Genomic DNA, 24,954 nt, shown 5'->3' with positions numbered 1-24,954 from the left:
GTCATCGCACGACCTCGATCGATGACGTCGGGAAGAACGCAGAAACTGCGCACGTCACATTCACGCAGAGTTACGGTGACGTAGTACGCAAGTGTCCGCAGCTCAAGGCCTGCCAGTGGACGGAAGCACAGTGATCGCAGAGCTTGTGTCTTCAAGTGGAAAACAAGACGAATACAACGAACTGCAGTGCTCTGTGTGAAGAAGACGCTTGTCCTTTTATGAATCATCTCTTGAGTTGTCTGCATATCTTTTAAGAGGGTGAGTAAACACTTGCAGGTTTACCGCTGATGTTTTTAAGGTGGGTTGTGGGGGAGGGTAACCCTGAATTGCTGCTGTAAAACACCACAGTAAACACCGTTGACTCGCTAGTTTAAGCTAGTAAATTGGGAGAATAATATCGTAGCGCGTTATTTCACTTATTGAGGATTGTGTTTTACAATAATGTGTTTTACATATCGATATGGCACATGGACTGATACCGTGGTACAGTGATGGTAGTAATACTAAGTCTTATACATTGCCTATATGGTACTGGATACAATGACATGGTACTTTACATCAAATATCATCGCAAATGTCTTAAACATGGTGTTTTATGCTACTAAAACATGGTAAATCTACCCATTTGTCATTCTGCAAATGACATGATGTGTAAGTTTGAGATCCTAGATTGAATACTGTGTCTCGAAACCCAGTGAGCTGACAGCATTTTTTCTTAAACGCCTATAATGCCCCAAAAATGCTGTCTATGTATGAAGCTCGTTGAGTTTTGAGAGACAGACATTTGTGTGTATGCATAACTCGCTGTGCTCTGATAGTACAGAACAGATTGTCTTTCACAGTATACATACAGCCATTTTTTATTTGATTTGAATGCAAGACTCATCTGGAGGTGCGAGGAGTCCAGATCAGAGAAATTGAGGTCATTGTTTGTTGGTGGATGGATGGTGTTGTGTGAGATGTTGAATTCAGGGCATTTGGGTGCGGTTCTCAATATTATTTTAGGAGATGATTGACACTTTCCATTCACATTGATGTTAAAGAATGCAGTCTCTGAAATCTGAAGTATGAATCAAACTTCAATTGAAACCTGATCCCTCAGGTATTGATGCACCATTGATCAGTGTGCTGAAATGTGTTAATGGATTTAAATAAGATTTAGTTCAATTTAGGGCTGCAAGTATGAGGCCTAATTGATGATAATCGATAATGAAGATAATAAGCAACGTGTTTGATCATCAATTAAGTCTACAGTAGTGAATAACACATTTCTATGGACAAACAAAGCGCATCTGAAATGTAGGAGGACACATGGTGCATTCAAGTCATTTTGGAAAGATTGAATTTATGAGTTGAACACCACCAAAAAGTGGGAAATACGAGTGGGAACTAAGCTCGGGATTTTCTTTAAGCCCCGAGTTTACAAATTGGAGGCGCGTCAGTGAGAAACATGTCGGAATACAGCAATACTTAAAGGTATTTAGCAGTGACATTGTCAGCTTTTTTTTTACTTTACAACAAAATAAGCGAATTGCCTTACAGTAGGATTGTAATATGTGTAACAAATAAAGTTTACAGTGGCTTCATAAATTGATTAAAAGCATAAAAAAGCAAAACACCCCATATACACATTCATTGTTTTAATTTTTTTCAAATTAAAGTAGTAGAGTTTAAGATCATTGCTGTATTTTAGTTAATTTAGAGAAGATACAGCGCCATCTTCTTGCTCCGATGAAAGTTCCTTGAACGCACCCGACGTCGTAAATACGTAGACAAAATATGAACTGGTATTAACTCTTACCAGCCTAACTTCTCCCACAATAACTCATATCAAGTCACAAATGGCACAAGTTATTGTGGGAGAAGTCGTAAATACGTACTTCCCAGGAGGCCTTGAACGCCACCAATAATATGAGTTATTGTGGGAGAAGTTAGGCTGGTAAGAGTTAATACCAGTTAACATTTTGTCTACGCTTTTCGTGACAAATTTTGGTTTTACAATGTAATGTTTCCTTTTTTGTGCATGTTGTGTAAAGCGTAGCTTACACATATAGAGATTTGTTTTCAGGATGTGGAATAACATTTATTATTAAAAAAATACTTTTTGATTAATCGTGGAAATAAATTACCAACAAATAATCGATTATTAAAACGATCATTAGTTGCAGTCTTCTATTCTGTACTGTATAATGCTTTTAAGGTAAAATAAACCATCCTGCTCTTCTGATTCCTTAAAGCATTTGCCAAACACATGTAATGTCATGTTAGGGATCCTTGAGTGGAAAAAAATGCACCATATGAACAGAAAATCAGATGTACAGGCTGTCCTGCATAACGATGTAAAGAGGGTACACTGCAATCCTCAGCATAATATGCTAAATTTGAGTCATTTGTCTCAGCCTGGGTCATTTGTTTGCACAGTTCCCTGAGCAGTGTACCTGTTTAAATATGTATTTCTGCTTCAAGTCACTATAACGCTGACGATGCGTTAAGCTGATGCTTCTTAGGTCAGATTCGTCACCCACTTTCCACAGCGCTTTGGTATTTGCATAGAGTTTCGTGGCAGTGCATGAATAAAATATATTGATATTTTGCACCATTTTGATGATATTCAATATTTATCTTGATATTTATGCCTTTGCTCTGGATTTCTTTCATCTAGCTAAAAATAAAGCATGTATTTAATCATGTTCATCATATTCTTCTCTCTTTATCTTCTGACTTTCGGCTTCTTTCACAACTTGACGGTCGGTGGATAGGGTCTTGGCGTCCACAACGGTAAGACGACAGTTTTTGAGGTCGTCTTCGACTTGCTTCCCCAGGTCTTCTTCGGCGCATAGCGGTGTACCTTCTAGTGATCGACCGATATATCGGCCGATATTTGGTTTTTTTTAAATATCGGCATCGGGCGATACGTTTTTCTGATTGGCCGATGTGTTGTAAGCGGGACTCTTATTTTGACGGGCGGCGCTGAGAACACCAGCGCCTGATCACATTCTCCGTCTCCATTAGTTTACGATCTCTGTAAGTCATATCTAGCCTAATACTTTGTTAGACAGAACTGGTAAACAAAGAAAGTAGGCCTAAATGGTATGCTAAAAAGTAAAGCAATCAGGCTAAAATACTTCTTTTACCGTCAACATTCAGCAAATGCGCATCTACATCATTTAAACAAATCTCTGAATATCTAATAAACATTTAATTTCACAAACCTTCAAGATTTAATCGAATCCAGCTGTGATATCTTGTGAAGTGTGCGTTTGTAGCCTGGATAAACGGTCGGTCCTTAAGTGAGTGAATGCGGACAGAAGATCAGCCTCACAGGAGACGCGATCAAAAAACTCGTATTGTTTTCACTGTGTGCTGTATGTAAACTTAGAGTTATAATTTGAAAAAATATGATTACCAGTGCACACGAAATTACCAGATTACTGAGTGCCCTGTTACAGTGTTTACTTCTTTTTTATTAATATATTTTCAAACAATTACTTTATTTGTGAAAAATACTGTAATAGGATTGCAGATTCAAGAAGTTGCCATCTAAAGTATGAGCTTGTTTATTTTAAGGATTTGTTTTCTAATTTATTTCTAATTTATTCAATATTGAAAAAAAAAAAATATATATATATATCGTCCGCCCTGCTCTCTAAAGCCCTATTCGCACGGGATTAGTATTACCTAGGGACCTCCGGTAATTTGTAATAATCGCAGAGGTCGTCTGTGATTTTTATCCCGTGCGAACCTGCCATGTCTGTAAAAATTCCCCCGAAAATTACCTACCGTATTTCGGCCAACACAGGGGTCCTCTGATAATACCAGTCCCGTGCGAATCCCCATGTCTGTGATTTGGGCTGTTTTTCTGTGAGCCTATCGTTTCCTAAAGAACGTAATAACCATTATGGGCCGTTTAACAGTCCATTTTACGTCTGTATTAAAACTATATTAACAATAAAATATCTCGATATGCTCTACTCCAATCCGATTATAGTTTTTCTCCAATAAAAACTATGAAGTGCTGCAAAAGAGAAAACAAACTACAGTAAAGACGTGATCCGGAAGCTCAACTCGGACCGTTGTCATGGAAACGTCAAATTAAGTATTTTGGCGCAACATGGAAGCTCTTTTGGAAAGTTTGGACGCTTTTTGTGGTAGTGTAATTTAGTAGTCTGTATCGTGGAGCATTTCTTTGTCTCACACGGCCTCTAAAGACGTCCATCCTGTAAGTATCTCAAGAAATCAAAGTGTGAAAGAGTAAAAATGATATAAGATGAAATAAACCAAATAAAATGAATAGAAAAACAAGCCTATCGCGACGTTTCGGTATTTATAATACCTTCTTTAGGCAGGCTTGTTGTAAATATGGACAAAGAATAAAAGAAAAAGAAGATATCTTAATTTATACAATAATATCATGTTCTATAATATATATCATATATTTCTCTAATAACTTGGTTTTAAATAAGTTCTTTTTTTGAATTGCAATACTGCAGCGCGATCTTCGTTTCAGCATGTTCAGCTAGTGAAGTGTGAATGGATGGGCGCACGCTGTAAAGTCCGTAAACTCGAGGAAATTACGAACATTTATTTGCCCGTATGAATGAGCCACCAAAAACACAGATGTCAGGGGGTAATTTCTTAATTACAGAGGTCCAGGGGTAATACTAATCCCGTGCGAATAGGGCTTAAGATATCAGCATCGGCCATCAAAAAACCAATATCGTCCGACCACTTCCACATTGGTGGTCGGCACCAGAGTAGTGTGAATGGCGGTCTGGCGCTGTCCACTTGGCACACGTGCCCGAACCACCGCAGGCGTCTCTTCTGTATCGCCTCTTCAATCATTAAACCCGATAACCGATATATATATATTGGCTGATAAATCTAAATCCAAATTTTTATATAATTTTAGAGCCTGATTACAAAATCAAAAATCTCACCATTAATAGCCATGTCCCAAACACACAATTATAATGATGTTCTCATTATGATTTCATGTAGCCTATATTACAGACTTGCTATACACATGTTACACTTAACAGTAATTTCCTTTTTTTTTTTCAAGCAATTCAAAACCATCATGTCGAACGGTTGAGCATCTAAAGTGAAGGAAATCCATTATACATCGGGCCGATAACGATAACATTAAAAATGAACATATTTTGATCTTACATACGTCTTAATCTTATAAACTCACAGGTTGTGAAAGATCATGAAACTAGTCTAATGACAGAGAAACTTTGTAAAGTTTAATGGCAAAATAAAAGCACATTACATTAATTGCAATATGCAAACTATTGCTTTTTTTAATACTTAAATCTCCTCTATATGGGGCTGTATGTTACATGCAGCTGCTTTTATGAATGTTCCCTAACTTTGAAGGTCAAGTTTCTGTGATCACAAACCAAGTTAATGTGTTGTTCTCTCTTTTCAATGGTAAACGCACACAACCAATCCAGACCAGGACCAGATGAAGGTGTTCTACTCACTCATTTCTTTTTGTCTTTTTGTCTTTTCAGATTTTGAAGGTGAAGTTTTTCTTGAATGCCCAAGAAACAGTCAGTACGGTTTTCAACATGAACAGGAATAAGCGTGAGAAAGAGTATTACAGCATAGATGTAGGAGATTCAACATTCACCGTTTTGAAGCGCTATCAGAATCTAAGGCCAATCGGGTCTGGAGCTCAAGGCATCGTCTGGTAAGTTGAATGATTTTAATTATCCTGAAGCAGATTATCATAAAGATGGCTCATAAAAGAAAGTGTGTTAAATGAAAAACTTTTTTTGTTTGTTTTTAGCTCTGCATATGACCACGTCCTTGAACGAAATGTTGCAATTAAGAAACTTAGCCGACCCTTTCAGAACCAAACCCATGCCAAACGGGCCTACAGAGAACTGGTCCTGATGAAGTGTGTCAACCACAAAAACGTAAGACATGTTTTGTCCTGTTTCAGTGTAATTGTATGTATGTGTATATACACTACTGTTCAAAAGTTTGGGGTTAGTAAGATTTTTTTATGTTTTTAAAAGAAGTATCTTCTGCTCACCAAGGCTGCATTTATTTGATAAAAAACAGTAATATTGTGAAATATTATGATGTCAATTTAAAATGACTGTTTTCTATTTTAATATATTTTAAACTGTAATTTATTCCTGTGATCAAAGTTGAATTTTCAGCATCATTACTCCAGTCTTCAGTGTCACATGACCCTTCAGAAATCATTCTAATATGATGATTTGATGCTCAAGAAACATTAATTATTATTATCAATGTTGAAAACTGTTGTGTACAATTTTTTTTTTTCAAAATTCTTTGATGAATAGAAAGTTCAAAAGAACAGCACTTATTTAAAATAGAATATTTTCTAACATTATAAATGTCTTTACTGTACCTTTTGATCAGTTTAACTCATCCTTGATGAATAAAAGTATTGATTTATTGTATTTCTTTCCCCCAAAAATAAAATTAAAATTCTTACTGACTCCAAACTTTTGAAGGGTCGTGTTTAATGTTAAAGAAGCTTTAGATTTCAGATAAATGCTGTTCTTTTGAACTTTCTATTCATCAAAGCATCATGAAATAAAAATGTAAATAACTGTTTTCAACATTGATTATAATCATAAATGTTTCTTGAGCATCAAATCATCATATTAGAATGATTTGTGAAGGATCATGTGACACTGAAGACTGGAGTAATGATGCTGAAAATTCAGCTTTGATCACAGGAATAAATTACACTTTACTGTATATTCACATAGAAAACAGATGTTTTAAATTGGAATAATATTTCACAATATTACTGTTTTTGTTTGTATTTTTAATCAAATAAATGCAGCCTTGGTGAGCAGAAGAGACTTCTTTTAAAAACATTAAAAAATCTTACTGACCCCAAACTTTGGAACGGTAGTGTGTGTGTGTGTATGTATGTAATTTATTCCTGTGATCAAAGCTGAATTTTCAGCATCATTACTCCAGTCTTCAGTGTCACATGATGCTTCAGAAATCATTCTAATATGATGATTTACTGCTCATTAAACACATTATTATTATTATTATCATGTTGTGCTTCATATTTTTGTGGAAACGGTGATATGTTTTTTTTTTCAGGATTCTTACAAAAAAAACACATTTAATACATAGAATTTTCAGCAGTAACATTATAAATTTGTTTGCAGACACTTTAGATCAATTTAATGCATCCTTGCTGAACAAAAGTATTAATTTAATTAAGAAAATAAATCCCCAACGTTTTGAGTATTGGTGTATGTTGAAGTTAATCTTGTAATGATATATTTTAGATAGTAAGAACTTGATATCCTCATAGATGTGACAAATTCAACCAGGTGAACCTCACAGAACGTGCACGTCTTTCACGCAGTGTTCTTTCATTTCACAGATAATTGGCTTGTTAAATGTGTTCACACCACAGAAGACACTTGAAGAATTCCAGGATGTGTAAGTTTTCTTTTCTGCTGTGAATTAGAATGGAACTGAAATGCCTTTTGACTTGTAAAATGCATAACGCGTACCGGTAATATAAGTTTGGCCTTGGATTAATTCAAATTCACTGTGTATCAAGATCAGGGCCGTACAGTGCGACATATACAAGTGACCCTAGACTACAAAACCAGTCACATGGGTCAATTTAAAATTGAGATGTATCATCTGAACGCAGAATAAATAAGATTTCCATTGATGTGTGGTTTGTTAGGATATGACAATATTTAGCCGAGATAAAACTATTTGTAAATCTGGAATCTGAAGGTGCAAAAAAATCGAAACCTTGAGAAAATCTCCTTTAAAGTTGTTCATTTATGTTCACGAATGTGCTGCATCCGCTCACACAAATACATGTTTTATATATTTACGGTAGGAAACTTACTAAATATCTTCATGGAACATGATCTTTACTTAAAATCCTAATGATTTTTGGCATAAAAGAAAAATCGATAATTTTGACCCATACAAAGTATTGTTGGCTATTGCCCGTGCGACATGTGACTGGTTTTGTGATCCAGGGTCACATATATGTTGCACTACTACAAAAACATCGGTCTGTGTGACTATTACATTTACCACAGTAGCATGCATACGTTTGTCATGTTTGTCAGAGCTTAGTAACCCACATAAATCCCAAGTATGTGCATGTATGCTTGTTTATTTGTGTGTTCCTCACTCCTTTACCTTCGTCTCCTGTCCTCAGTTATCTGGTGATGGAGCTGATGGATGCAAACCTGTGCCAGGTCATTCAGATGGAGCTGGACCACGAGAGACTCTCTTACCTGCTTTATCAGATGCTCTGCGGCATCAAACACCTACATGCTGCCGGCATCATACACAGGGTACACACACACACACACACACACCTCAAAGCCATCTTTCTACATAGGCTGCATCTCCATAGGTTACTGGCTTTGAAATGCTTCAGTAACGGTCACATATGTGTGTCACAGGAAAAGCTCTTCACACGTAAAGCACAAAAAACTCAGTTGTTGTTGCCAATAGAGTTTTATTTTATGATGTTGCTAAACTAATGAATTGATACTCTAATACAGGAGTATTCACACATTTGAATGCCAGCAGTATAATAATGCTCTGCAGTTTTGTCGTCTGTCGCTTTAAATGCTCGAGCTCTATAAAGCAGGATGGATTCTGATTGGCTGTCAATGTTTTTATCGTTCATCAGCTGGAAAAAAAAAAGTTCTGTAAGCAATTTGGTCAGTTGTGGTTTGGACTCTATTCTTTTATATTTAGAACGTTTTTTAGAAACTATAAATCATCATAGTTATATAACTAGCACTATAGTTCATCATTATAGTCATTATAGTTATCGTCCTTGGTGGGAACAGGCCTTAAGCCTTGGCTTAATAAACACAAATGACCTAGAAAACTGCAGAAAATCAACATTTCCCCCCTTCTCTGTTTCGATGCATTGCCTTATTCAAAAAAGATTTATGTAATGATGCCTTGAATTTTGGCCAAAATAAGATATTTAATTAAGACAGCATAATTTAGCTGCCAATTATGTATAGCAAACTTGATGTAGGGAGTGATGCTTTTAAGACCCCCATCTGTTTTTTAAGGCATTATTATGATATTTTAAGCAATATCACACGATTGTTCTTTCATGTTTTAATTTGATCTGTAATCAAAAAAATTAAATCCGATTTTCACTTGATTACATTTTAAAATATTACATTTTTTAATGCTTTTAATTGATTACCACTGTTTTTCTAAACAATGATAAATGTGTATTAAATCATAAATCTAGAAAAATAAAACCGACAACACAGAATCTCAGAAAAAAATCAATTGATTACACATGCTTTTTGATTATTAAAATGTAAATAAACTTTAATAAAAAAATGAATGAAATGAATTTGGGAAAAACAAAACAGAATTTGGGAAAAAATAAAGCATTTAATAGCGTTTAATAATGCTTTCATGCTTTCAATTAAACAGACGTGGATTTTGATTACTAAAATTTGATGTAATCATTACAGATTTGTTTTTATTATTAAAAACTAAAGTGGAAAAAATGGGCCATAGTTTCTGAACTGGTGCAGTCCTACCTGTGAGACTGTGAACCACTCTGCTGACCCTTAACCTCTTCTTCTCTTTCCAGGATCTGAAACCTAGTAACATAGTAGTGAAATCCGACTGTACGCTGAAGATCCTCGACTTCGGCCTGGCCCGGACGGCTGCTACCGGCCTCCTCATGACCCCTTACGTGGTGACGCGCTACTATCGGGCCCCCGAGGTCATCCTGGGCATGGGTTACCAAGCCAATGGTGAGTGCTAACCTGATGTCACTGGTTTGCAGCATGCCCACATAAAGGGTCCCAGACGACCCCAGAGCACCCTTCACGTCATTCTGCTGAAAACAACCTTGATCTCACCAAATGGCTGTGGTGATTTAACATTAAAAGCCCTTGAGGGATTCTTTTGTCCAGCTGAACTAGTTTCTGCATGCCCGAGCACACTGGATGGGTTTGCCTGTAGCGCTGCGCATTAGTCACTGAGCACCAGTCTAACTTGGGAAGTGAAAGTGGTTCACTGCAGTGCGAAAATAACAGATCAATTTGAAGGCCGAAAATGCTGACGTTTAGTCTTAGTCGGTAGCGCTGAGGAAAAATTGGCAGTGGGTCAGACTCAGAAAATTCTCAACCAGTCGCGCTGCCCTTTTTGCTTTGCTTATGTCTTCTCTCTTTCCTCTATGCTACACTCGTGTAGTGGATATTTGGGCTGTTGGCTGCATTATGGCAGAGATGGTGCGGCACAAAATCCTTTTTCCAGGGAGGGACTGTATCCTTGTTCAGCCTCTAGTCATTTGTTTTGTTGAAGAGTAGGGCCACTTGGATGTCTTGATCTGTTCGGGATGATTGGCCCGTGGTCCTGCCTGATGCACACTGAGATGTTTGCATGCACCGTCCTGTCACATCTGTTGCATCCACATCAGTGCACCCTGTTCTTTGTTTGATATGTGTGTGTGTGTTTGTGCGTTTGTTTTGTTTTTCTTTTTTATCGGCATTGATCATGCCACTTCATTTGTAAGATTTTTGGCAGTTTAATTTGGTTGTCATTTCATTTTTCAGTTGATGTCTGGTCTGTTGGATGCATCATGGCTGAAATGGTCAGAGGTAGTGTGTTGTTTCCTGGCACAGACCGTATCCTTACCTGGTCGTCTTTACTGTCCCATTGTAAGTGTTTTTTGAGTGTTTGTTTTGTTATTTTACCCTTGATATGTGTTTTTTCATTGATGTGCAAAAAGGATTGAAATGAAGATCAAGATTAAAGGGTTAGTTCACCCAAAAATGAAAATTATGTCATTAATGACTCGCCCTCATGTCGTTCCAAGCCCGTAAGACCTCCGTTCATCTTCGGAACACAGTTTAAGATATTTTAGATTTAGTCCGAGAGCTTTCTGTCCCTCCATTGAAAATGTATGTACGGTATACTGTCCATGTCCATGTCCAGAAAGGTAATAAAGATATCATCAAAGTAGTCCATGTGGCATCTGTGGGTGTAGTTAGAATTTTTTGAAGCATCGAAAATACATTTTGGTCCAAAAATAACAAAAACTACTACTTTATTCAGTATACCGTACATACATTTACAATGGAGGGACAGAAAGCTCTCGGACTAAATCTAAAATATCTTAAACTGTGTTCCGAAGATGAACGGAGGTCTTACGGGCTTGGAACGACATGAGGGCGAGTCATTAATGACATAATTTTCATTTTTGGGTGAACTAGCCCTTTAAATGTCTCATTCATTCATATACATATATATACATGTATACATATATACATACATATATATACATATATGTATATGTATATGTGTGTGTGTGTGTGTGTGTATATATATGTATGTGTGTGTGTATATACATGTATACATGTATATACATATACAGTATGGGCCCTATCTTACACCTGGTGCAATGCAGCGGCAAGGTGTATTAATGGCACACTATTTTTTTTTGTTATTTAAAGAGCGCGTTAGTAATGTGCGCCTATAGGCGGGTCCACAACGCGCGTACACTCTGCTTATTAAAGGTTGTATCAGCGATTTCAGGCCCAAAAAAGGCCCAAACATAAATGATCACATTCATCTAATCTTTCCTAACGATCCGCTAGCTGCCCGCCCCATAAGCAGGCCGTCAAAAAAACGTGTCTCTGTAGGCAGCCTAGGCTCTGAGATCTGCACACAAAAACAATTGGTTTCACCAACCACTCAAAACCCAAATAAATAGTGTTCCAACCAATCACCGACAGGGAGGGGGGTGTTGTGAGGTTTTGCGCTCGTGCACGGTGACGGCTGCACGCGAAGTCGGCACTGAAGAAGAAGCCAGCGTCTATCAACGAACAAGAGATATTGAACATGGCTGAGTCAATCCCCAAGAGGAGGAGAAGGAGGATTAGGGCGAGGGAATACCATCGTGTTTATTCCAAGACACGAATAGTTATCGGGAAGGCTTTTGAAAGGTGGAGAGAACTTCAGCTCCGACTTCGCGTGCAGCCGTCACCGTGCACGAGCGCAAAACCTCACAACACCCACCCCCTGTCGGTGATTGGTTGGAACACTATTTATTGATCGTTAGGAAAGATTAGATGAATGTGATCATTTATGTTTGGCCCTTTTTTGGGCCTGAAATCGCTGATACAAACTTTAAACACACAGGGACACACAGCAGCACACAAACATGCCAAATATTTAAAATAAGAGGATTACAATGTAAAAGATTATTATCGTGTACATAAAGAATCCGGCTTGTCCTGTAGATGTTCTGCTTGCGCACTTTTACCTCACGCACGAGCAGATCCATTTGCGCTCTGGAGACGGCTTCGGTCTTTCCACTATCAAATTCCGTCATGTGAATAGCGAATCCGCCATGGTGCGAGCGCAACTGGCATTTAAAGGGAATGGGAGATGAGACTCTGATTGGTTTAACGCACGTAAATCCCAAAACACACCCATTACTCATTATGAGAATAGGAACAACCCTTTTAGATCATGCGCCGGGAGCGCCGACCATTTTTCCCGTCGTTAAACTAGCAAAAGTGGATTCCGACACGCTCTAAGTGAACTTGCGCCGTGCGCTTTAGACCATACGCTTAGATCGTTAAAATAGGGTCCAATATATTATATTAATGTAACATTATGACTTTCAGTGGAGACTTGTCACTTCACGCTGGATTAGGAAATGTGCTAGAGTCATTCTTAAATAATAAAGAGGTTAACTGCTTATAATGTTTCACTTTGGGTAATTATGTTTATGTATGTGACTTTGAAGGAAGTCACCCAGATCTTAGTCAGGTAAGAGAGAGACATGATGATGTGCTTCCAGTCAGTAGTTTTCCTTAGCATGTAATGTGAAGATATTGACCAGTGGAACAAGGTGATCGAGCAGCTGGGCACACCGTCACAGGAGTTCATGCTGAAGCTGAACCAGTCTGTGAGGACTTACGTGGAGAACAGACCTCGCTATGCTGGATACAGCTTTGAGAAGCTCTTCCCTGACGTGCTCTTCCCTGCAGACTCTGACCACAACAAACTCAAAGGTGACGGATACTTCTTCAATATTAAGGCCTGCCTAAAGCCTTTTATTGTGTTATAGTGCTGTTACACTGAATGGATTATTGGATGTTTAAAGATGCAAATAGCAGATAAATGCAAACTTCTGACTGAATGTGCAACCGATCATAAGACTAACCAGATTTAGGCGACTGATGCTAGACCATTGTGTTATATTTGTTGCAAATATTGTTTTAATTTGTACTTGTAATTATTTGATGAAAATGGTACATTTTATTATATTGTTGTTTTATAGAAGTAAACAAATGCCACCTGCCACTGACTAGCAATAGTGTGTAGCAAAGTCAAATCTACTGGGTTCTTAAAGGGATACTTCACCTCTGGAAAGATGAATGTGTATTTAAAATAGGTCATTTATGTAGAAGAAATGTGAAACTTTCTAGACTGAGAAAAGCCAGAAAATGTATTTTTGGCTTATGTGGATGAAAGACAACAACTCCCAGAATGCACTTGCTTCGCTGCCCTACGAGGCCACTCCCAAGCCACGCCTACCGGTTAGAGAGCGCAGTTGAAAACAAGAAGGCTAGGCTACTAGTGAGTCTCCGTGACGAGTTTGCCCGGTATTTCGAGATCGGCCAAAATGTCCGGGATTCGGCTTTTGCGTTCTACAGTCGCCATTCATTATGTTTACTGTGGCGAGCAGGACGAGGCTGAGGGGTGCGGGAGAACGGCTCGAGGCCGGTGGCGTCATTACTGAGACGCACCGGTCTCCTATCTCTCACGGAGGAGCGGGAATCTTCTTAGCAATGTTAAAACGCACATCAGCCGATCACTTGTTTGCGTTCATGTAAACACTACATTCAGATTCACCAATTGGAATGAATTCAGTTAGATTGAAATAAAAGGTGTGCATGTAAACAATGAATGAATCCTGGACATTTTGGACGATCTCGACGGCCGGACATGTCCGGGAAAAAGAGGATGGTAACCCCTACTACTCAGCTTTCTCCTACTACTCGGCTTTCTCTACAGAACAAGAGCCTGCTAGCTTAGCTTCCAAAGAAAGACGGCTGAAACTATGTGTACATTCTGTGAGTGAGATCCCTCTATGGGCGGGTTGAACACATGCGGGACAGCTCCTCCTACTGGCTGTAGTCTCTCGCTTCTGGCCAAAAAATCCTCAGATGACGCAAAAAGATGATGTTTGCATCATCGGAGGATTTTTTCCAGACAAAAAATACATAAATCTCTCATCTCAGGGGGATATGAGGGCGGAAAGCACGGTAATTCGAAAATACTACAGGTTTTCTACTAATACAAAGCTTAATGCTAAATCCTGAAGTGTCCCTTTAAGTGGCAGGTATATGTTTTAATTAATTTTTTTAATAATTAATTATAATAACTTTATTTTGTAAAGCGACTTTAAAAGTAAAAACGAAAAAAAAAACACCCTAGCAGAATAATATTAAACGACATTAAAACAAATGCAATAAAGAATAAGTAATACATTTAAAAACAACAGTAACAACACAACAAATACAAATAATTATAAATTTAAATGCATATTAAACCAGTAGACCAATAGTCAAGTATAAGCCATCCAAGAAAAGAAAATGTTTTAAGATAAGATTTAAAAAGTGCTTCAGATTTTCTTGCACTATTTGATGCCATTTCTAGATCAGAAAAGTGTCCATCGAAACCAATTACAAAATCTTTCTTTTCTTTTTTTTTTACATACTTGGTTATTCTTCATAGTTCACATCCATAAACTATTGGCTGTACATAAAAAAGGCTTGAGCCTATTAAAATGTGCTATTAAAAGGAAATATGTCAAGAAATGAAACTATCACAACACATTGCATGGGGTCTTCAACCATTTTAAAATTACCGTAATCCATGACTCCCACTAGCTTATTGCTTTAATTAAAGGCGCATTTAATTCACGATTATGCTTTGCTGTTTCAACTTGGCTTCTAAAGATGCAGAATTTAGTTTGTTTCCCTTCATTAAACTCCCATCAAATTGCAGTAATCCTAGATCAGCATGATTGTCCATGTTCCCTCTCAATTCAGTTTCTGATTTAAATGCAATTATGTTTCAGCGAGCCAGGCCCGAGACTTGTTATCCAAAATGCTGGTAATAGATGCGTCGAAGCGAATCTCAGTGGACGAGGCCCTCCAGCACCCCTACATCAACGTGTGGTACGACCCGTCAGAGGTGGAAGCGGTAAGTGCTCATTATTTCGAGGTGCTCGTTGACTTCAGAGTCCAGATGGAGCCAACTCTCCCGAGTGCATTAATTATTATTTTCTTTCCTTTGTGATGTATCTGATTGACGTTTTTCTGCTTGGTTTCAGCCGCCACCGGCGATCACGGATAAACAGCTCGATGAGAGAGAACACACAGTAGAAGAGTGGAAAGGTGCTTGTTTTTTAAAGTTATTGACTGTTTTTATATGTTCTTGAATTTTAGTCTCAAGATATGACAAACACATGATTATTTTGCCTTTATATTTAGATCTTGGACGCATGAAATGTAAGATTATTTGTAATAAATCGTGTAACACTTACATGAATCTTCTCTGGCTCTGTTCCCTGATCAGAGCTGATATATAAGGAAGTGCTGGACTTGGAGGAGCGAACGAAAAACGGGGTGATCCGAGGACAGCCGGCCTCACTAGGTTAGTTTCCTCCTTGATTTATGAAATGAACTCTGTATTAGGCTTTTCACACTGTGGTTAACCTTGGGTTAATTGTTTTTAACCCCAGGTTAAGGCACGTTTTAACCTGGATTATGAAGCTTTGCTCCGAAGCAGGTTTAGAATTAGAAGAACTTACAAATGCGTTAACTGAAATCTTGACAAAGTATTATGTTTACAATGATTTTCCACAGTAGTTCTTTGGACTCTACTAGAATAGGTCAATAGATCATGCTTGAATGTTCAAAAAACACATTATTTTCCCCATATTCTCCATTGCTGCAGCTCCTCTCTTCCCAGTCTGTCAGTAACGCTCTGTTTAGTTCCTGTCTCTATGAAGCCCCTCCTTCTGAAAAGCACACTGTGCTCTGATTGGTCGGCTGGATCAGTGTGTTGTGATTGGTTGAGCGATTCAAGTGTGTTTGGGAAATCTCCCGCCCCTAACCATAACCACCAGTTTAACACACTACTAACTAACTCAACCAGACCCCGCCCCTTTATTCTGCGCATGAATTATTTAAATGAGGAATATTGTGACGTGTTCGTTCCCGGAAGAAACTCAAGACTACACTGGAGGCTTTTCAGGAGTTCAGAAACACACACTGATATAGAGAAGAACTTTGTCCTTTGGAAGTTTTCAGCAACAGCAACATTACACACTAAAGAAAGATGAACATGTAAAAAAAAAAAAAAAAAGCATAATAGGTCCTCTTTAATATCTTACACAATCTGATGTAAATTGAAACATTTCAAATGTTTGGCGATGTAACCTTTTATTTACAATTTATCAATCAGTTCTTTCCCCCATTAAATATGTACACATCTTTACTACCAGATGCATTTACTTGAAAAGCAACATTATGTAAGATATTAAGAATATGTATAAAGCAGGGGTCTCCAACCTCTTTACATTTGAGAGCTACTTTTTAAAAATGAAAGTGGCCGAGAGCTACTCATGTAATGCAATACTTAAATCTCTTAAAAAATTTCTCATAACTCTCATATTAACAACTATCCAAACTGTTTTAGACCTAATAGAGTTATTGTAGGCCTATATATGTCACCCTTAATTGTCAGAGATGATAAAAAAATTGTATTATACTGTAAAAACACTATTGATTTTATAGTGCATGATAACTAGAGATGAAATGGTATGAAAATGTAATTTCATGATTAAAGTGACCCAAATTATCACGGTTATCACAGAATCCTGTTCAAAAAGTACTAATACTACACAATAAAATCAATTCACCAAGTTTTATGTCAAAAACCAGCAAATAACAAATAAACTTAGCATCAATATGCACTTTTTGTTTACATAAACATTAAAATAATAACATTAAAAATGATGGGCAAATTTGAAAGGAGTGTCTTGCAACGTGTTATCTCCAAGTTCAAATAAAGTTTTGACAAAGTTTTTATAAAAAGATAAACCTTGCATATTTCAGCCTTTAAATAATTTTTATAAAAATAATGAGTCAAAAAACATCAATTACTGACATTTACACTGCATATTAGCTTATCTTTTATTATTAAAGGGCTAGTTCACCCAAAAATGAAAATTCTGTCAGTAATTACTCTCCCTCATGTTTTTCCAACCCCGTAAGACCTTCGTTCATCTTCTGAACACAAATTAAGATATTTTTGATTAAATCTGAGAGCTGTCTCACTCCTCCATAGGCTTTTAAAGACGTTATAACTTGCTGGCCCAGAAAATGCATTAAAGAGATCGTTAATATAGTCCAAGTGACTCCAGTGGCTCAATCTTAAGTTTATAAAGCGACGAGAATACTTTTTGTGCGCAAAAAACAAACAAAAATAACTACTTTATTCCACTATTCATTTCCTTCTCTCTGGGTCTCGAGTTTTTTCACGTAGTATAACTGCACAGCGCTTCTGTGTTGTACGTCACACACATGACCAGTGAAGGGTCACAAATTTAAGAATCTATTTCAGATATGCTTCCTTACATAACATCACGGTGAAGAATACTGATTTTAGCTTTCAAGGTTAAGATGTCAGCAAAGTTGCAATCTCTATTGTGTTTTAAATGAGTCAGATCACTGAGATTCTCACCTTTCGGAGCCCAGACATTGAATCGTTAGGTTGATTGGATTAGCTGTAGGGGAGACTTTCACCTTTGTCTTTAATGGCTCTGGGATGGCCCTTGGAACCGGAGTTCCTGGCCAGTATCAGCATTTGAATAGGTATGCTGATTAAATTGAGACTGCCGGTCTGGGGCGGGTTCCTTAACCTGTATACTCATTTACATGCTTTGTTTGAATTTGTCTCCACCTTCAAAAGTCCCTCCTCCTAAAATGCCTATAAGACACCATGTAAATTTATGTACGTTAGATAATGTACTGCAGCCACGTACAGCGGAGTTCTCAATAAAGAATAACTTCTGTTGAACGCGATCCACAACTGTCTCCTGGTCTGCTTTGAAGAAAGAAAAAACTTTCCAACACCAGCGTCGGCCAATAGTGAGCCTACGTGTGACGTACAACACAGACGCGCTGCGCTAAAACACTACGTGAACTAACTCGAGGCCCAGAGAGAAGGAAATGAATAGTGGAATAAAATCGTTATTTTTGTTTGTTTTTTTGCACACAAAAAGTATTCTCGTCGCTTTATAAACTTAAGATTGAGCCACTGGAGTCACTTGGACTATATTAACGATCTCTTTAATGCATTTTCTGGGCCAGCAAGTTATAGTGTCTTAGAAGCCTATGGAGGAGTGAGACAGCTCTCAGCTTTAATCAAAAATATCTTAATTTGTGTTCCGAAGATGAACGAAGGTCTTACGGGGTTGGAACAACATGAGGGAGAGTAATTACTGACAGAATTTTCATTTTTGGGTGAACTAACCCTTTAATGGTAAAATTTGGTCCGATTTTCCCGTGGCGTCTGTTGTTGCTATGCAACCGTGCGTTCTCCACAACGACAAAGAAGTTTTAATAGCTAATGGATTTCCAGCACCGAGAAACGCTTGCTGTCGCTCTGCTACCAGATTTATTTACGGAGAAGAAAGAAACACCCGTAGTGTTTGGGTGCACCCCCATCCTTCACGTTGACTCGCTGCGCCTGGAAGAAATGAGCGTGTCGCTTCAATTATTTGAAATAACTTGAACTTGAGCGCGCAAAAGACGCGATATGTGAACGGCCCTTGGCGAGCTACCTCCAATCAGGCCATGAGCTACTGGTAGACCCCTGGTATGAAGCATAAATCTCCCACACTCTTGCTTGTGAAGTAAATTGATCATGCTGTAAATCACACACACGTCCACCTGTCTGATAAAACTGTGCTGTGCTCCTCATAGCACAGGTGCAGCAGTGAGCAACGACTCCCAGGAGCCCTCGACGACGTCCTCCTCCTCCACAAACGACGCGTCGTCCATGTCCAGCGACCCCACCGTGACCTCGGACACGGACAGCAGTCAGGAGACCACAGGACCGCTGGGCTGCTGTAGATGACCATCCTCGTTCATCCCCGCTAACATCCCTCTTCAACTGGCAGACGGAAACGTGTCCTCCTTTCTTTCTAAAAACTTGACAAGTTCTTTTGAATCGAAAAAAGTGTAAGAATGGAGGTAAGAGTTTTTGAGGGCACCTTGAAAGCTTTTACACCAAACCAGCATTACTTTGATTGCTTTCGTTCGCTGTACTTTAATTTTGCATCAGATCGAAGAAGCTAGCGCTACGTCATCTTGCCATTTGTGGATGTGGAATGATTTGAGTTTATTTGTAAAGATGGATGGTGAATATATTTTTGAGATGTTTTATTTTTTGAGCGTCATTTTTAATCACTAATTAGTGGAGGTTCTTTTAAATGGCACGTCCATTTCCTGGATTAATTAATGTTTCCGCACTGTTACTACTGTTCGGGAGTCGGCGGTGTATGAAATGCATCTGGTCTAAGGTGGTTTTAATATGACCTGTGTACCTAAAACACAAGTTTAGTTGAACGTTTTATTCGGTTTGGCTTTACAAAAACACATTTTTAAAGCGCTCTTAGGGTCTTTAAGCTACTCTTTCTAATGTCTAATGTCATTGCACAAGATTTACACTCTGTAAAAAACGCATTTGGGTTTCAAATGTCACCGTATATGATCTAAGTCTGTACATATTTCAGAGAACAGTAACCCACAGCTTTCTTTCAGCGCTGTACAGTCCTGTAAAAGGAGCACGACACAGTTCTTCATGTAACGGTCTTGTTTGAACACTTAAGTATATGATATGAAACCGAAATTGGATATTTGGTCCCTGCATAAGAAACGCTTTTGATTTCTTTTAGTCTTTACAATCAAACTGCGTATACCAACGTGATCTTATTTATTAGGCTATGTCGAGAATACGTTTTTTTTTTAATGATGTCATTTTAGATGCAGCAATCAGTGCTAAATGAATGGAAACATTAGATTGGAGGTTCAAAATAGATCATAAAGGAACTAGGCCTTTTCAATCTAATGTTAAAAAAATTCATTTTATAAAAAAAAAATCTTTGATTATGTAATGTTTTGGAATGTAATTATATATCAATATTAGTGTATGTAGTGTAAACTAATCCTACTGTAAAGAATACAACACGACTACAAGCGAAATCCATCACTAAAATTTGAAATGCCATTCATCATTGGGCTTTTATTTTGTTTTTTCGAAATGGAGAAAGTGCCTGAGTCCAGCATTCATTCCTGAATGATTAGAAAGGTGAAGAAATTTGGGTGAGGTTTTTCAAAGTAATACTGTTCATATCATGTTGGAGTGTCTATTTTTCTATTGTATTTGGATGTGTGTGTGTGTGTGTGTGTGATGTAGATTGAAAGGTTGGGGGCATGTTGAGAAAATGCAAAGGGATGTTTCCTCAAGCAAGGTCTTTCATCAAAGTAATGGCAAATTGGAACATTTTTTGGTATGCATATATGGTTTGCAGCTTTATTTTGTTTAGCGAAATGTGCAAGATATTGCAACAAATGCTGTGGATGGGGAACTACATTTCCCATGAGGCAATGCTATCGAATGGACATGTATGTATGGTGATAGCTGAGAGGATGTAGTGGAACAGAAGGTTTGTGTTTGCGTAATGATTGGCATATATAATCTTTTTATTTGAGTTGCATCCCGGACATTTTTTTATTATTATTATTTTATTTTATTTTAAGTGCTCTTAATTTTTCTTTGCTGTCTTTAGGCTAATGAATTTTAACTTCAGATTTTTCATTGCATTTGCTTTTATTTCATCTCTCAAAAATGTTATAATTCAGATCAAAGTAGGCTTTGATGAACTACCTCACTCTAAATTTCTAGTTTTTTTTTTTTTTTTTTTTTTTGACGTAGTTGCCCGTAAAATGTTAATACAGATTTCATTATTTATTTATTTCTAAAGTGAACTATTGTCAATAGTAGGCAACGTATAGTTTTGTACATTATGTATACTTCACCTAGAAGTAAAATAACTGAAATGTAAATTTGATCTTTTTGTTTAATTTTCTTTGTACTCATTTTTTTACAGTTGATGTGCAATACCCACTGCTGTCATGCTAGTTGTAATCAGTAGATCTAGACTTATTAGTTTTAAATATGTACCCAGAGGTAGAGATATGTTTGGTACTGTCCGATAAACACAATTTTTTGTTTGTTTTTTTGTCTTTTTAAATCTGGATATATTTTTTTTGTGGCTTTTTTCGTCAATGTTACATAACCTGTCTTACCAAAAACTAAATTCTGTGGCTGATGTTAGCAAGGTTTCATGTTTAGCCACAGGACTTTGATCAACCTGGTAAGTTCAACTCAAAAACATCTGTAAAATATCTTGAATTACCAATATGTTAAGATTTGGTGCTGGCGTGTAATATTTGCTAGCAACGCCAGCCCAACAATTATTAAATTGCTAACTCTGTGTGCACTGAACAGCATACAGACAATGAGAAGTGCACTACTACAAAGAATGCACTGGGATCTTATGATACCAATTGTACATGTACTGCAAATAAACACCAGTTTGAATCAGAATCATTTTCCCATGTCTCATTGCTGCTCAATATACAAGAAGTTTACTGAATCAATCAGTTTCAATGACTTGAATGAGTTTGGAATAACATACTTCTCTCAAAAGGCCATTTTTTCCAATAATAATAACTGTATTGATTTCCACACTAACGTACAATAATGTTCTGTATATTATAAGCACACACTGCAGCTTTGTCTTCTGCTGTTTTAAATGCTCAAGCTCTTTAAAGTCGAGTGGATTCCGATTGGCTGAAAATGTTTTAATCATCTAAAAAAAGAAAAGAAAGCATTTTCTGTTTTGTTATCGCTATAGCTTATTCAAACCTAATTTTCTAGCTAATGAACGATAAAAAAAACATTGACAACCAATCAGATCAGGCACTAATGGTGTCGACGATCAACCTATGGTGCTTTCAAGAAACTCTGTCCATTACAGTTGTTTCATGATCAATTTGAAAGTTGCACGGCAATCGTATGCGGATGTTGGAGATGGTGCAAAGGCGGGGCTGCGTTTAACTCTGTTAGCACTACCCATACACTGTATATAAAAAACTTTAAAAAAACTTACTTCCATTGTAGAAAAATTAAGCCAAAGTATCCCAGAAACAGTCATTGCCGATTACATCATTTCGAGGTTGGGTATTAAAGGGGTGGTAATGTATAATGCCCTTTTCACAAGATGTAAAATAAGTCTCTGATGTCCCCAGAGTGTGTGTGAGAATACCCCACAGATATTTTTATATAGCATGTTAAAGTTGTCACTTTTTGAGGGTGAGCAAAAATGCACCGTTTTTGTGTGTGTCCCTTTAAATGCAAATGAGCTGCTGCTCCCGGCACAGGGGGCGGAGCTACAACAGCTTGCACTCTCACACACACACATGCACTGAAAATTTCAAAAACTTTTAGTCTTTTATGTTCAAACCGGATTCAGACAAAGATGGAGAGACTCAAGAAGAAGTGACAACATGTAGAAGCAACAGGACATTTCTGAATGGTTAGTTGATGAATTTATGAAGCTGATGTGTAGTTATCTTCTAGTCATTGATTAGCATATTCTGTCATGATAATCTATAAATCGTGTTCCGGGGGCGGGGTTTATGTAAATTCTAGGGTTGGTGATGTCACTAACCCGGGAGGAATGTGGTGTAGTCTCGTTTGTTGTAGTCCTTAAAAAGTGATTTCTTTAAAAGCAAATATCTCCCTTAACTTTGAACTTTGAGCGTTGTAACTTTGCAGATGTTGTTTATGCTCAAACAGCAACATTACACACTAACTAAAGTTAGAAAAGTCAAATCATAATCAACCACTCCTTTAAACACAGCCTTGCTCTGCTGTATAAGCCGCACTAGATGACATAACAGCCACATAAAGTAGATGATCAGATTGCTTTTACAAGATGTACGTTCGTTTTTCAGTTTACAATTTAATTTAGGCCTTAGTGAATAATTACATACCACCACAGTGACACATGGTAACATTTCAGCACAGCACAGAAGACTAATCGTCATGTATGACCGCAGTATAATAGTCGAATCATCCATAATGATGTATAACATCTTCACATACTCTAAATATGCATTAAAGACTTTTTGTAAAAGCTGTCGTTCTAGTAATATCCAGATAATATCCAAACTGAAACGTGTTGAGCAGCAAAAAGCACTTTGCTTGAGGGCACAGTGGTGATGTCCAGTTTCTGGGTCTCTTCTTCTTGAGCTTGAACCTGAAACATTCATATTAGCAGCCTGGAAAGTTGACCATTTAGGCTACGGCCATCATGCTAATATATAAATAATATGACCTACTATGCAATAGTTCAGAGAATGAGCCTCGTCTACGTAATCTATGAACACAGTATTTGACCACTCGTTTTAAGAAACATCCACAGACTTTCTAAGCACTTTAAACAGTGTAAAATAAATCAAAAAATGAGCTCAATTGACAATAGTCACATTTATAGCTTCTTTTAAACGTCTCAAAAATACCACCGAATGCAAGAATAAGTATTCAATGCCAAGATCTGGAGCTATTTTAGTCAAGTACGCTTGCGTTACATTAAGACCTGGACAAAGTGACCGTCCCAATGTCATTATAAGTGACGCTTTTCTGCGGCAGTGGTTTGCTTAATGTGCCAAAGCCAACAGATCTGCTCTAATCGTCCTTATTAGCGTTCAGACTGGGAACCTCGAACATGCAAACAACATGATTTCACGACCGGATTCAGATGCTTCCACTCCTTTGTCAGCTGAAACCTCCAAAAAGGAAGTCGCTTTAAAACGACGGGTGTACAATGGTTTAATAAATGCTGGAATGGTGGGAGCCGCCTTGAAAAAGGTGACTGGTAGAATCAGAGTGATAGTGGAATTTTGCAGACATAAAATTGTCCGTATAATTAATGGAGATGCCTGAGACAACATCATCTTGCGTGGTCCTCGTGTTTAATTGTTTTGCATTAAATGTCACTGGTGCGGCTCCCGAGAGCCAGATCCCCCAGCGTGGAGAAGAAGTCTTCCATCTCTTTCTCGAGGAGGCGGTTGCGGTTTTCCGCGTCCTCACGGGCTCGCTCAGAGTTCCTCAGTTTGATCTCAAGCATTCGTTTTCTTTTTCTCTCCTGCTCCATCTCTTGCTCAAGCCTCTCCATCTGCGCACACAGGGCTGCACTTGAGTCTTCCAGCCTGTAGAGGGCAGAACACAGGCGTGAGTCAACACAACAGTTACTCATGAACAGGGGTTTTCAAACTGGGGTCAGGGGAAACTCAAGGGCTGCAATTTGAGAGAGAAAAAAATTACTTTAAATTTTTTATTTTTTTCATAGATCATAGACTAGTCAAATTATTAGTTTTTTGTTTTTGTTATCCTACTGACAAGACAAATGACAACAACACAATTGTATTTTCAAGGCTGGTACATCTAACACCAATAGTGCTTTAATATATGACTATACATACATACACACACACATATATATATACACTACCGTTCAAAAGTTTGGGGTCAGTAAGATTTTTTATTTTTTTAAAAGAAGTCTCTTCTGCTCACCAAGGCTGCATTTATTTGATTAAAAAATACAAACAAAAACAGTAATATTGTGAAATATTATTCCAATTTAAAACAGCTGTTTTCTATGTGAATATACAGTAAATTTAAATTTATTCCTGTGATCAAAGCTGAATTTTCAGCATCATTACTCCAGTCTTCAGAGTCACATGATCCTTCAGA

At 37.6% G+C, this 24,954-nt stretch overlaps 2 protein-coding genes across 3 annotated transcripts in view; one reads left to right on the top strand and one right to left on the bottom strand.

Annotated features, from left to right (window-relative positions):
• Nucleotides 1–99: 99 nt before the first annotated feature.
• On the top strand, nucleotides 100–21,741 carry mapk8b (mitogen-activated protein kinase 8b). Of its 2 annotated transcripts, none has more exons than XM_082152150.1 (12): nucleotides 100–258; nucleotides 5,517–5,695; nucleotides 5,795–5,924; nucleotides 7,394–7,452; nucleotides 8,201–8,339; nucleotides 9,623–9,788; nucleotides 10,593–10,664; nucleotides 12,879–13,061; nucleotides 15,137–15,261; nucleotides 15,392–15,455; nucleotides 15,637–15,714; nucleotides 19,058–21,741. In XM_082152150.1, the coding sequence occupies exons 2-12, from the start codon at nucleotides 5,574–5,576 to the stop codon at nucleotides 19,204–19,206; spliced, it is 1,287 nt and encodes a 428-aa protein (XP_082008276.1). In that variant the 5' UTR covers nucleotides 100–258; nucleotides 5,517–5,573; the 3' UTR covers nucleotides 19,207–21,741. The 2 variants fall into 2 exon arrangements, with proteins under 2 accessions (XP_082008276.1, XP_082008277.1); XM_082152151.1 differs by having other exon boundaries at nucleotides 101–258; nucleotides 19,053–19,216.
• arhgap22b (Rho GTPase activating protein 22b) overlaps nucleotides 20,922–24,954 on the bottom strand; it is a 35,758-nt gene continuing 31,725 nt past the window's right edge. Inside the window, exon 10 of the mRNA XM_082152114.1 lies at nucleotides 20,922–24,410. Coding sequence (XP_082008240.1) covers nucleotides 24,188–24,410 — 223 coding nt within the window. The 3' untranslated portion in view covers nucleotides 20,922–24,187. The remainder of the gene's footprint in view (nucleotides 24,411–24,954) is intronic.

Source organism: Leuciscus leuciscus, assembly GCF_965113295.1.
Source record: "Leuciscus leuciscus genome assembly, chromosome: 21".
Taxonomy (NCBI): Eukaryota; Metazoa; Chordata; class Actinopteri; order Cypriniformes; family Leuciscidae; genus Leuciscus; species Leuciscus leuciscus.
Note: the sequence above shows the minus strand (reverse complement) of the source record. Positions and strands in the feature narration are given on the sequence as shown.